Here is a 13,388-nt window from a genome sequence, read left to right on the forward strand (position 1 = left end):
CTTTGGTGCAGCTAACACAGTGGTTTGACTTCACCCCTGGAGGCACATTCCATTGTCCCTCGAGACAGATGAATACCAACAATGACAGCAAGGCTTGACACCTTTTTTTAACCAGCCCACAGAAACTTGATCTGCACAGATTAGAACATAATATTGCTTATCTCCATACTCTGAAAACCTTCACCTTATGATTTCAGCAATTGAGTTGCAGTTAAAGGCAATCTCATTAATAATCCAAAGAAAAAGAAAACCCAGCATTTACATGTGGCAGTGTCAGAGTTTTTTTCTGAATAAAAATAAGATATATTTCACCAATACTATCTAATAATATTAGAAACTCTTAAAATGGTTTAAGGAATAGAAGGAGGAGGGAGGTACCATTCTATTAGGTATAGAAAAGCTTATGCAATTATTCCCTGTATTACATGCAAACCAAAGGTAAAATATGAGCATTCATTTTAGTGCTTTTAATCTCTCTTCCCTTCTCAGATACACTGTAATAGATCATGTGCTGTAATGGATCATATACAATGATCTATTACAATTGAAGTTTTAAAAAATCTGAAGAGAATGAAAGGGCTAGAAATGCAGTTACTAGTTTTTGAAAAAGACCGTATCTTTGAAGATAGCATTTCATTTCCTGTACTGTATCTTGAATGCCACAATATATTTATTACAGCAGTCCTTTTAAAAGATGTCTCTTCTTACACAGTATCTGCATTTGTGTGATTCTCTAGTTTTCTAAACTAAAATGATTTTTTCAGCAAATAAGATCAAAGGTTGAAATTACTAACCCAGTAGCTGTGTGTATATATCACTCTATCACAAAAAACTATGGATGTTATATTCAACTGAGTCATAGTAAATCCACTGAAATCAATGAACAAGTTTGTCATGATTAACTTGGTCCACTGTTTTAATGGATCTACTCTGAGTATGACTTAAGTCAGATACCACCCTGAATTAGGAGTTAATCCTACCAAACATATAGCAGTTAATTCTGCCATTATGGCACCTCTAAAAAGTGGTAGTAGTTGCAATTACATTCACACACGACACACGATTCCCACATAAAATTAGCATTAGGTCAATCATTTTAGAGAAAATATTTCAAGTTACAACAAACATTAAATTTGTTTTTCTCACCTCAGAAAAGTACAACATGGCCATCATCTAAGAAAATATAAGTGGAGGAAGGCCATAACTGTGGGATGAAATTGCTTATTTTTACTGTGATTGACATGGAATTAGAAAAACACACCTCTATGGCTTGATTCACTTAAAAACCATGTCATAATAATGCTAAATACCCATTGATGATCCAGTAGCAAGCAGGGCAGGTACAGCAATGCTCTTCTGGTTTCCCAACATGACATGTTGCTCCCACTTACCGAGAGGAGAAGCGGCAAAGCAGTGGGGAGCTTGTTTTCTAGAGGTGGAAAGAGATAGTGGATGGTCCTCTGTAAAGGACACATGAAAAGTCTATGTGGTAAATGGCTAATTTTAAATGTCTCATTCTTACAGTGGTTTCACCATGGAACACACCACTGACCATGTGAATTCTGACGGGCTAAGGCCTCAGCACTTAAGATATTATTTATCTGGATATACATACCACTTCAAGTCAAAGTATTGAAGCAGTTCCCATAAAATAATAAACATACAAAATACAATAATAATATACAGGGTGAATCTTTTAAAAGAGGCCCCATGGAACATGTGTACTCTGTATCCATGGGGCCTCTTTTAAAAGACTCACCCTGCAATTACTGATACAAAGTGTATAACTATGTAAATGTTGTGTGGCAATAAATTACAATTGAGTCAAATCTTGTGAGAAATAACTAAGCGGCACAAAGGATTGCAGTATCCTAGTAAAGAACAGCTTATACAGCATTTACTAACAAAGCATTAAATTGAAGGCCAGCATTATGGTGATGTAGGCTACCTTGGGAGGTAATAATCAAAGGCCATAAGCATGTAAAAGTTTTAATAGATATTGAATAGCCATTTTATGATCAGTTTAATTTCAGAGTAGAGGATAACAGCAGATGGGAATAAAGAGATGTATTAGATCCTTAACAAAACTAGACATGACCTGCTGTGTGGGCAAAGACTGTTCTATATTAACCTTTCCGAAAATCAAGACAGCCAGGTGCACTTTTATGTTTACCATCATTTAATTTAACTAGACAATGTAGAGGAAATATTCCAATGCTGGTAAATATAGGTATGACATTGGTTCATAGAGTTAACATTTTGCGCCTGAGAGGGGAAGGAATTCCAGAGTGGAGAATGTCCCCTCACATGTCACCATACCCTGTATCTCAAGAAGATTGTGACACCATGAGAAGTGATGATGATGTCCCCTGATGATCATAAAGTCTGGGGAGGTGTATAAGGGAGCTAGAGACTTTACAGGCATCTGGGTCTCCAGCCATCTAGAGTGACAAACTGAGGCAAACAGTGGTGACAAGTGATGAAGTTCTTGCCCTTATTAACAAGTTAAAAATGACAAATCACTCAGTCCTTATGTCAACCATTCAAGAGTTTTTAAAGAATTCAGATGAGAAAATGCTGATCATATAACAAAATAAGTAACTTGTCCCCAAGTTACTCTAAGGACTAAAAGTGACCAATGAAACACCAAACAACACCAAAAGAAGAGATCCAAAGGGGAGTCAGGAAATTACAGACTGGTTAGCTTAATGTCTGTGAGAAAAGCATTGTTAAAGATAGAATTACCAAGCAGAACAAGTCTTGCTGAAGAAGTCATGCCCTCAAAGCAGGAACTGAGCGCATGTTCCCATCAGAGGATATAGATATTGAATAGCACTGGGGACAAGGGACTGATGAATCATCACCAAACACTATTCTCTGAAATGGCTTTGGGAACAGGAGCCAAACCACTGTAAAACAGTATCCTCAACTCAGATTCCCTGAAGGTGATATAGAATGATAACATGGTCAATGGTACAAAACACCAATGAGAGATGAAGGAGAACCAACAGAGTTATACGTCTCCTGTCTCTCTCCTGATAAAGGTTATCCATCAGTGACCAGACTGATTCAGTGCCATGATCACAGAATCATAGAGTTGGAAGGGACCCTAAGGGTCATTGGTCCAGCGTCCTGCAATGCAGGAATCTCAACTAAAGCACCCATGGCAGATGGCCATCCAACCTCTGCTTAAAAACCTCCAAGGAAGGAGAGTCCACAACCTCCCAAGGGAGACTGTTCCATTGGTGAACAGCTCTTATTGTCATAAGGTTTTTCCGTATGTTTAGTCAGAATTTAAATCCAGAAAGTTCACATCTGCCAAGAATACTTGGAGTTGAGAGGTCAACCCCCCCACCTTGATCACCTTCCTGAAGTATATATACTGCAACAGTAATATTTCTGCCCACCCCCACCCTTTCTCTATCATAGAAACATGTCTAAGCCATTGCTCCAGGCTCGGGTAGCCAGTGTATTGTTTTACTCTAATGGAAACTTCTCTTTAATGCTATCTTGGTGCTGTATATAAATGAACAGAGCTCTTCTGAACTCAAATTGGGACTCAGTGGTTCTTGCTAATTTTCTTTTCCCAAGAAATGGGGGGAATTTCCACAATGATTGATCTAAAATGTTGATTTATAAATAACTATCATTATATTCCATCAGCCCATCAACTATGCAACGCTTGTACACATATCACTTGTAAAGCACACTTACTTGTAATGTAACTGTTTAGCAAAATGATGTTTTATCAAAGCAAAATGTAACAAGAAAAAATAATTATGGTCCTTAAGTGCCGATAATGGGGGGGGGGGAAGAATTGCCTGATAGCAGCCGTTTCTTCAGTCTAATAGAGCTGGAACAACAAAATTCAGTATTGGAAAATAAAAGAAAGGCAACATGACTGGAAATTACAGAATGTTGTATTTTTCTTCCAGCAGTGAAGGCAATTGACCATGGGACAAGATTAGCAAGGGATATAGTAATTTCTCCATCACTTGTGTCTGCAAACCAGAAATATGCTTTATTTCACCCATAAACTGTTGACCTGGATACATGGATCACCAGGTGAGGTTTCAGTCATAAAGAGTTTATGCAGTGCACTTGCTGATTTAGTGGTATGGTTCGACGATACATCAGAATTTTCACACATAGGTCAACAAGGGGCTGCGTGTGTCATGTGGTTAACTCCAGCAGTATATCAGCCAGTGAAAATTGCAGTAAGCACAAATGTACTATGTGTATGTGGGTGTGTGGGTGTAAAACAAAGACAAAGGATAGAAAGCACATGAGGTAAAAAAGGAGCATAATATGCTTTAAAAGGCATCTGGATAAATTATGTTTCATACATGTGTTGGAATACCAATCAGAAACAAAGCAATAAACAAATTGTTATGTCAGGTTAAAACAATGTAACAATGTAAAGGTAAAGGTAAAGGACCCCTGGACGGTTAGGTCCAGGCAAAGGCAACTATGAGGTGCGGTGCTCATCTCGCTTTTTAGGCTGAGGGAGAAGGGGTCATGTGGGTCATGTTCCGGGTAATGTTGCCAGCATGACTAACTGTTTCTGGCGCAACAAAACACCATGATGGAAGCCAGAGCACATGGAAACACCATTTACCTTCCCGCCGCAGTGGGACCTACTGTATTTATCTACTTGCACTGGTGTGCTTTTGAACTGCTAGGTTGGCAGAAGCTGGGACAGAGCAATAGGAGCTCACCCAGTCACATGAATTCAAACCACTGACCTTCTGCTGATCAGCAAGCCCAAGAGCCTCAGTGATTTAGACCACAGCACTAGCAGTTCCCTTTCATGAGTGAAGTACAGTAACAAGGGTATGGAACCATTTAGGTTCTCTAAAGTCTTTGGTCGCTTATTACACTGAGAGTACAGATGATGCACTACTCAGTAGACACAGTCCTGGGGCCACCTTGGATACGTGATGAAAACAAGGACAGGAGTGTCTCCCTGTGCAGAAAGTGAATGATTCTCTCCCTTCACACACAACCTGGAAGCAAGAGAGAGAAAGCACCCTTTGTTCCCAGTTCTGTTAAATGTTCAAAGCATTTTTATTCATGTCCCCATTGGCAGCCATGACTTCACTGGAGAAAGTGATGTCAGCATGAAATATCTAGCAGCATCTGGAGTTATATAAGGGATATACTACTTATATGTACTGTCAATGTGACCAGCTATGACAAAATTTAAAGACTGTCTGTAACATGGAACTGGAAATGAGGAGAGGTGGGGCATGTTCGTCCCTTGATGTTCCTCAGCTTTTAGAATCTGTTCTCATTTTTGTTCTGTAAAATCTGAAAGCCAGGTGCAGATACAGCAAAACCAATTTTTCAGAGCATAGCAATTTTGCACTGTCTTTCACAGAAATATTCTCCCTAGAATAGAATTTTAATTGAGTACATTAATTCAAAATATGTGTGACAAATAAATACAACCCATTTGAATCATTAGACAACTTTTTGCTGCACATTTAGCATAGAAATATGTCACTTTAAGTAGTGAAACAAATTTTAAACCATATGTCCCCTTGAGATGTAACATATTTGTTTACAAACATGCAACAGAAGTGAAGAACCATTCTGAAAATAAACATAACTTCCTGTAAATCACTTAACCTGCTTTCCAAAAGGAGTCCTAAGAAAAATGTGCCAGCCTATTCCAAGTATAGAACATTCTTAAAATCATCATTGGCAAATCTTCTCCTAAGAAACACAGCGATGAACAATACTAAAACATAGAATCATCTCTTACTTGCCCCACACCTGTACATAAAAGCAAGTGTACGGCTGGTAGGGATGGCTTGTGTGAAACAGACTTGTGGGCTGAGTTAACTGGGCCCATGAACTAGATATCTACACCCCTGTTCTATGCTGATGCTCCACAATCTAGATGAAATTACGCTGTTTTTAATTTAGCAATTTTGCTTTGCTGAGCCAGCTCTACTGAACAGCCAGCAGTCTGGTCCCCAGCATTAATAAAGTCAGAACCTGAAGTTGGAAGAGGTTATTTCAGCACCAGACTACTAATTTCCTCAGTCAATTGTTATTTCTGAGGGACTCCTTCAACTCAGAGGTAGGTTCTGATGCATGTCCTCAAGCAAGCATGGTAAGAGGCCAACAACATATCTAACAAGTTCAGGGAGCACCAGTGACTCTTTTGATCCCTATTAGAAAATCAATCAACAGCACAAGTACACTTTTCAGACCCAGTGCTGACCAAAAAAAGTTATGGAAAGGAGGGCAGAGCTACATTCTATTAAAAATGGCACTGCCACCCAAAACAGTAAAACCTCGTTGAGTTTCCTCCTCCGTTATGTGTCCTTACATCATTGTGCTGAGTAGTTCTTTACCTCTGAGAGCAGCAGCCAATGAAAAGGAGTAAGAAAAAAATATGTAGTGTAATGATATCTAGACATTTAAGTTTTACCACTTGAGGAGTGTTCAACATGGAGCTGTTTGTTTTGACTACAGTACCATGTTTCATGTACTACATAGCATTGCATTCACTTTTCTGGACTTCTGGGTAGTCGCAGAATACTTAGGGATTATGTAATTACATTTTATCTGATGTATACTTTATTTGGACAGTTTTTAAAACATGACTTGTTTTTAAAGGAAGCAGAATTCAGGATTCATGTCTGGCCATATAGTGTTTTATATCCACTAGCCAATAATCATTATATTGGGTGGATATTAAATGCCTTGATGTTGTTACATTTGTCAAAATGGAGCACTTGGTGAATCTTCTATTTTCTTTTTTCAGTCATTTAAGATGCTGAACTAATTAGGCTATTAACACATCAGAAGGAACTGCTAAGTATTAATAACTTTTAATTAATCACTGCTGAGTCAGTTCTATTTCACACAGGCTAATACTGCATTTCCATCTAAGAAATTATGTCAGTAATTACAAATTATACAGCAATAACAAATAGGAAGTGTTATAGTTTTTCAAATGTGTTAGATGGTATGTTATAAAAACCCGAATACAGATGGTTAGGAAAGCTGATGAAGGCTGCAATCCTATTCGTGCTTATCTAGGAGTAAGCCTCATTGAAATCAATAGGACTTTCTTCTGACTAGACATGCATAGGATTTGAATGTAAATAAAGCTGTCACTGAATCAGCCATAGAAAATGCTTGTAACAGCTACAGTGGAACAAAGGGTAGAGAACCTCTGGCCTGCAGACCAATCTTGGCATGCAAGCAAGTCCAATTTGGCCCACCAGGTCATTTCCCCAAACCACACCCATCTACCTATCAGCTGATGGCATGTATCCAAAATTCTTTAAAACACAGAAAACCAAGGGCCAAAAGTGCAGGTAAAAAGGAAATGTGTTTTTTAAAAACAAATGGTCAGCAATCTAAGCATATACATTATTATATATCATTTCAGATCTGTTTACACACACACACACACATATACACACAAAACTTTGTTAATATATTTAGAAAGGTTTATCTGAGCGTCTCCACCCCATTGTTCTGCCTGGACGCTGAGGTCCAGCGCCGAGGGCCTTCTGGCGGTTCCCTCATTGCGAGAAGCAAAGCTATAGGGAACCAGGCAGAGGGCCTTCTCGGTAGTGGCGCCTGCCCTGTGGAACGCCCTCCCATCAGATGTCAAAGCAATAAACAACTACCTGACATTCAGAAGACATCTTAAGGCAGCCCTGTTCAGGGAAGTTTTTAATGTGTGATATTTTAGTGTATTTTTGGTTTCTATGGAAGCTGCCCAGAGTGGCTGGGGAAACCCAGCCAGATGGGCGGGGTACAAATAATAAATTATTATTATTATTATTATTATTATTATTATTATTATTATCATCATCATTATTCTGTTGTTTTATTTTAATTCTCATTTTATGTAGCTGTTGCAGGTCTTATATCTAAAGGAAATAAATAATATTTAAGAATAAATAAAAAGGCACCCAAAACTTGACAAGGATGGCACTAGGCAAGCCCCCTAGAGGAAAACCTTTTTACAAGTGGTGACCCACCACTGAAAAGGCCCATTCTTATGTTTCCCCTCTCCAGACCTCCTGTGGTGGGTGCAGATGGAGAAGAGGCTGGGTCAGTTCCTATGGAGAGAGGCAGTCCTTGGGAAAGGGCTGTAGCTCAATGGTAGAGCATCTGCTTGCATGCATGCAGGAGGTCCCAACCCCTGGCATATCTAGGTGGATCTAGGAAAGAACCCTGCTTGAGGCCCTGGAGAGCTGCTGCCAGTCAGTGTAGACAATACTGAGTCAGATGGACCCAATGATCTGACTCAGGATAAGACAGCTTCCTAAGCTGAAGTACTGGGGCTCTGAGATGCATGAGACTTTATAGGACAAAACCAGCACTTTGAATTGAACCCAAAAATAATTGGTAGCCAGTGCAATCAGTGCTTAGTCCAGCGGTTCTCAACCTGTGGGTCCCCAGATGTTGTTGGAATACAACTCCCATCATCCCCGAGCTCTGGCCTTGCTAGCTAGGGGTGATGGGAGTTGTAGTTCAACAACATCTGGGGACCCACAGGTTGAGAAAGGCTGGCTTAGACCGTCTTGCATCAGTGAGCAACCTGACCACCAAATTCTACACCAGCTGCAGTTTCCAAATCATCTTCAAAGGCAGCCCCACATATAATGCATTGCAGTAACCTAGTGGTGGCTGCTAAGTATTATGGCAGGGATAGCAAATATGGTGCCTTCCATATGTTTTGAACTGCAGCTCCCATGAGCCCAAACCACTATGGCTAATGGTCAGAACTGATTACAGTTGCAGTCCGATATTTATGAAGTGCACCACATTGACTACCCCTATATTAGGGAGTGGAATCCAACACTGCATGAGCAGAAGGTAAACTCACATAGTAGATACCCCCCCGGTCACTTTTTGGCCCTTGCAACTGCTGAAAAGACCCTCCAGAAGGGCGGGGGGTATACCAAAAATTGTGGGATGTGTCATATAGGGGCGGGATTAGCTGAAAATGAAGGAATCTTGTGTTCAGATAATGCTACCTTATAAAATAGCACTGTCAGATACCTTTAGACTACAAACTACTAACACTAGAATACTAATTCCACCGATTTAGGCAGGATTTCAGTAGGCAACAGATGGCCTTAACCAGATTATTGAGATGTGTGTGACTTACTTTAATGTGTTTAAATCCAGACGGTTAGTGACTAGACTTAAGATTCTGTGAGTGGTTCCAGTTAACACTTAATACGCAAAGTAAGTTTGTATTGCATAACTGTGATTACAAGTCTTATAGTTAACTATAGTGGTTCCCCAATAATCTATAGATAAACTGTCAGGAAGTATTGCATATGTTCAAAGTTCTGATTCCAGAAGTTAATGTCTTTTCATGGGATGGTTTTACTCACTTTTACTCAGAGTAGACCCAGTGAAATGAAGTAACATGACTAAGTTAGGTTCATTAATTTCAATGGGTCAACATTTTATTGACCAACAATGATGGCCTTCTATTACAAAAGAAGCTTTTAACGCTTTAACTTTTAGCACATCAGGGCTTACAGATATCAAAATGATTAACTTAATTTAATACATTTTAAATCTGTGCCTTTACTCTGTATGCTGCAGAGGTCAACAGGGTTTTGTTTCAAAATATTCTGGGCTGTTTAATCTGCACAGCATTCCACAAACAGTTATTGATCACTACTGAATAAGATAAATTGATGACATGAAAATGTTTTTACTTTATAATGCATATAAGCCATTACAGTCGTTTTCACTTGACAGCATATAATAGTTGTTAAAGCAGATCAATGGCATTTCCATTTACCTGACTATGTTATGCAAAAAGCATTTACTTGATACAACTGTCTAACACTTATCAAACTAATTTCCACTTCCCATGCTTTATATAATATCCATAGAATACAACACATGACAGTGCTAAGCTTTGAAGATTCCCTTTAGTCCTCCTGCATCATAAATTCTGTCTTCTCACTAAAAAGCATAAAATGCATTCCTAATTCTTTTAAGCATTTATTTACCTCAGGCACCTTCAGAAAACTCCATTTATAATATGAACTGCACAACAAGGGTTCATTATTTTAACAACAAAAATAAAACACTTTCAGATACTAAAAAAATGGGTTTTTTCCTCCCATTGATTTGTTTTAAAATGCACCTTGTAAAGAAACACCAAATTTTGGTACTGTATTGAGTTCCAGAAGGTAATAGATTCAAGTTGTGTCACAGGGTTGACAACAGACCTAAGCCATGTCACAGACATTATATTTTTCTTATTTTTTAATCTCCAGAAATATTTAACTATTGGGTTCTCAATGAATAAGAAGAAAAACCAGATACCAGAAAATATGGCAGTGCAACTTCAACAGACCTATAGCCAGGGCTTTCTTTTTCAGCCGGCACTCACCAGAACTCAGTTTCAGCACCTCTCAGGTGGGTGCCATTGGCGTTATAAGAGAACAAGGGAGGCGCTCATGAGTTTCAGCACCTCTTTTTGTAGAAAAATAGCACTGGTACAGCAATTATAAAAGCTTATTGCCTCAAATATTTTATTCATAATTCTAATAGTCTGACCAGTGTAGAAGTGTAATTTACTTTTACATGGTCCTCCATCTATTTAAAGCATAATTTTATAATGTTAAAAACTACAAGAAAACCAGTTTGATTCAATTCTTCCCTCTACTTAGATGAGTTCTTAATATGATTCTGGAGAGAATAGCCCCAGACTTAAGGGGGGGAAAGGTTCTACTGGGTAACCCCTATTTATTTAAAATTTTTAATTTGCTTTGTATTTCGCTTTCTCAAGAGAAGCACCATACATGAAAAGAGATGGACACAGAAAGTGGTTGCATCCATTTAAGAGAATGGAGAGAAGCCTGCTTGCTCTGAAATTCCATGTATGTCAGAGCAATGAACTGTCACATTTCATTGACATTCCACAATTCTCCATACCACCCTAGGTGCCTAGGACAGCCCAGTTAGATGGGTGGGATACAAATAATAAAAATATTATTATTATTACCTTGATGCTGCTCATTCCCATTCTTCTAGCCACATCAGATAGCATTTTAATGGCTAATTGGCTAACAATACACAATTTGCATCAATCAAAAGTCCCCAACTCATTTAATAGCCCTTTCCTCCCCAAGTAACAACTACTGTTGCTGTATCACCTAAACTTTATGGGCCATGAAGTAAGTTACAAACTAAATAAGATTATGCATAGGGTGGCAATGTGAGTGAAAGGTAAGGCTTGTGAATATGTTACTGAAATATCAGATTTTTATTTTTATTTTTGACATCCCGCAAATTGTATTATCTTAATTAGCCTGGCTTCCAGCAAACCCAGTTAGTTTCATCTGCATTGCTATACTAAAATAACAGAACAAAATGTTAAGGTAATTACTTAAAAGTGACCGATCCAACAATATATCAAGTAGTTTTGAAGAGGAATGGCAGCTTGGTTGAGGCATGCAGAGTTTATACACTAATTCTTCATTAAGTAAACTTCATTTTTAAAGACATAAAATGAGATTTTTAACGAAGTAAAAATACTTCCGTACTGAAATGTTTAAACTGCTCAACAGCAAGACTACACAGCTTAGCTAGAGCAACTTTATAACAACAGGAATATAAAGAATTTGGAATAACAAATTCCTTTAAAACTAAATTACCTTTCAAACTGAATAAATCAGTTTAAAACTTTACTTATATTGGGTACCAAGGCAGGAAATAATGACACCAAACTTTGCCAATTAGAAAAGTTCTGAGAAGGATCAAGAGGTAGAGTCTTAACTTGTCACGTGAAAGCAGTGCAGGGGTGTGTGCAATCTATTAATGAATTAAGCGCTACAAAACTTTACAAATTAATTATTGGTAGATTACAGAGCTGCTCCAGTGCTTCTGTAATGTGTTGAATAAGCTCTACCAGTAAGAAGTAATAAATGAAGTTGTTAATTTTGCTCCATCCCTGGAGAATAACAGGAGAGGGTGCCAAATGTATCTGAGTTTATATGCAGTAGTAAAATCTAACTGTGCTGTTAATTAACCCTGCCTCAAGCCCCTCCTGGCTGGAGGGCTTGCTAGGTGCGGTAACTGCTAGGATCACTCACCATTCATATTCTTAAAGATGTTTAAAATGGGGAGAATCTGTCGATAATAGGGCACTAAGGCTTCCCCCACCATGTCAGCTGACACAACCAGGTGCTGGAGAACTTTGAGCGTGATGCAGATGACCTGTCGGTTTCGAAGGTTCAGCGCATCTTTGATAAAGGAAAAGAGACAAGCAGAAAACAGAAGAATTAATTTCAGGAATGTACAAGGGAGGGGGAGAAATCCTCTAATGGACAAATTTAATTAAACTGTACTCTGCTGGGGATTGTAAGTGGGCCTTTATTAGCCCGGCTTTGAAGGAACCCAAAGATGGATTGCAGCCCCAATGTTATAAAACACTGCCTTGTCTGACTGTTATTTGTTCCCACAATTTGTGCTGACTCCTCACTAACCCCAAGAAGGCAGCTCATTATTCCTCCTTGCTGCCTATGTTACTGTTTCCAAAAAAGAAAGAAAGAAAAAAAAGCTATCAGTAAGTACCACTGGGACTAATGGAACCGCGAAGGCAACCCGCAAATGTTGACAATAGAGACATTCTAATGCAACAATTAGCCTGTTTGTATCTGCTTGCTTAGCAATCGCTTTATTCATTTCAATTAACAATTCTTAGTATTTGAAGAACCAGCACAATGAGACGAATGTTTACAGAGAAAAGCTTGTAGGCTTCTTTTAAAAGACAAACAATCTGATAAAGAATAAGGATTCTTGCCTACTTGAGAAATTTTTGTGTAGTTTTAAGCAGCTGAATTTTGCTATGGCTTTCAATAATACCTTTTGTCTCCATTCACTTGTTTTATGTTTTAAAGGAAGAATGTTGTATTCTCCCTTGTCTTAAAAGTCAATTATATTTTCAAATGTATAATTTGAATACAAATTATCCAAGTTATTGGCCTCCTCCTCCTCCAAAATGCTGCAGCCTTGGAACAAATGCTAAATACTGTAGGTTTAAATGTTTACCATGCGTTCACATTTTTGCAAAGTTATAGCAGAATTTTTAAGCCCACTTGTACAGTTATGGAGGACTGTCTAATACTGATGGATTAGCATATTATGAAGCCCAGCATTGTGAAATCCTTTTTCAAAATAACAACTAAATTTGAAAATATCATTACACTACACTGTAATGTCAGAAAGACAATCAGAAGGGATATGCTATGTATATATGGTTGAACTTGAATATTATGAATACAGAATGATTTCCATGTGAAGGAAATATACATGCAAATATCAATAATCACGATTAAACAGCTCACAGCTTTATTAAATAGAATGTGGAGTGATAC

At 38.3% G+C, this 13,388-nt stretch overlaps 1 protein-coding gene across 2 annotated transcripts in view; it reads right to left on the bottom strand.

Annotated features, from left to right (window-relative positions):
• The window catches only part of PACRG (parkin coregulated), a 233,009-nt gene that overhangs the window by 105,465 nt on the left and 114,156 nt on the right, over nucleotides 1-13,388 (bottom strand). The window contains exon 4 of one of the 2 annotated variants that reach the window (XM_082215352.1): nucleotides 12,105-12,254. The exons of the other annotated variant lie outside the window; for it this stretch is intronic. Coding sequence (XP_082071478.1) covers nucleotides 12,105-12,254 — 150 coding nt within the window. The remainder of the gene's footprint in view (nucleotides 1-12,104; nucleotides 12,255-13,388) is intronic. 2 annotated transcript variants of the gene reach the window in all.

The sequence above is a fragment of the Podarcis vaucheri genome (genome assembly GCF_965113315.1).
Source record: "Podarcis vaucheri genome assembly, chromosome: 3".
Taxonomy (NCBI): domain Eukaryota; kingdom Metazoa; phylum Chordata; class Lepidosauria; order Squamata; family Lacertidae; genus Podarcis; species Podarcis vaucheri.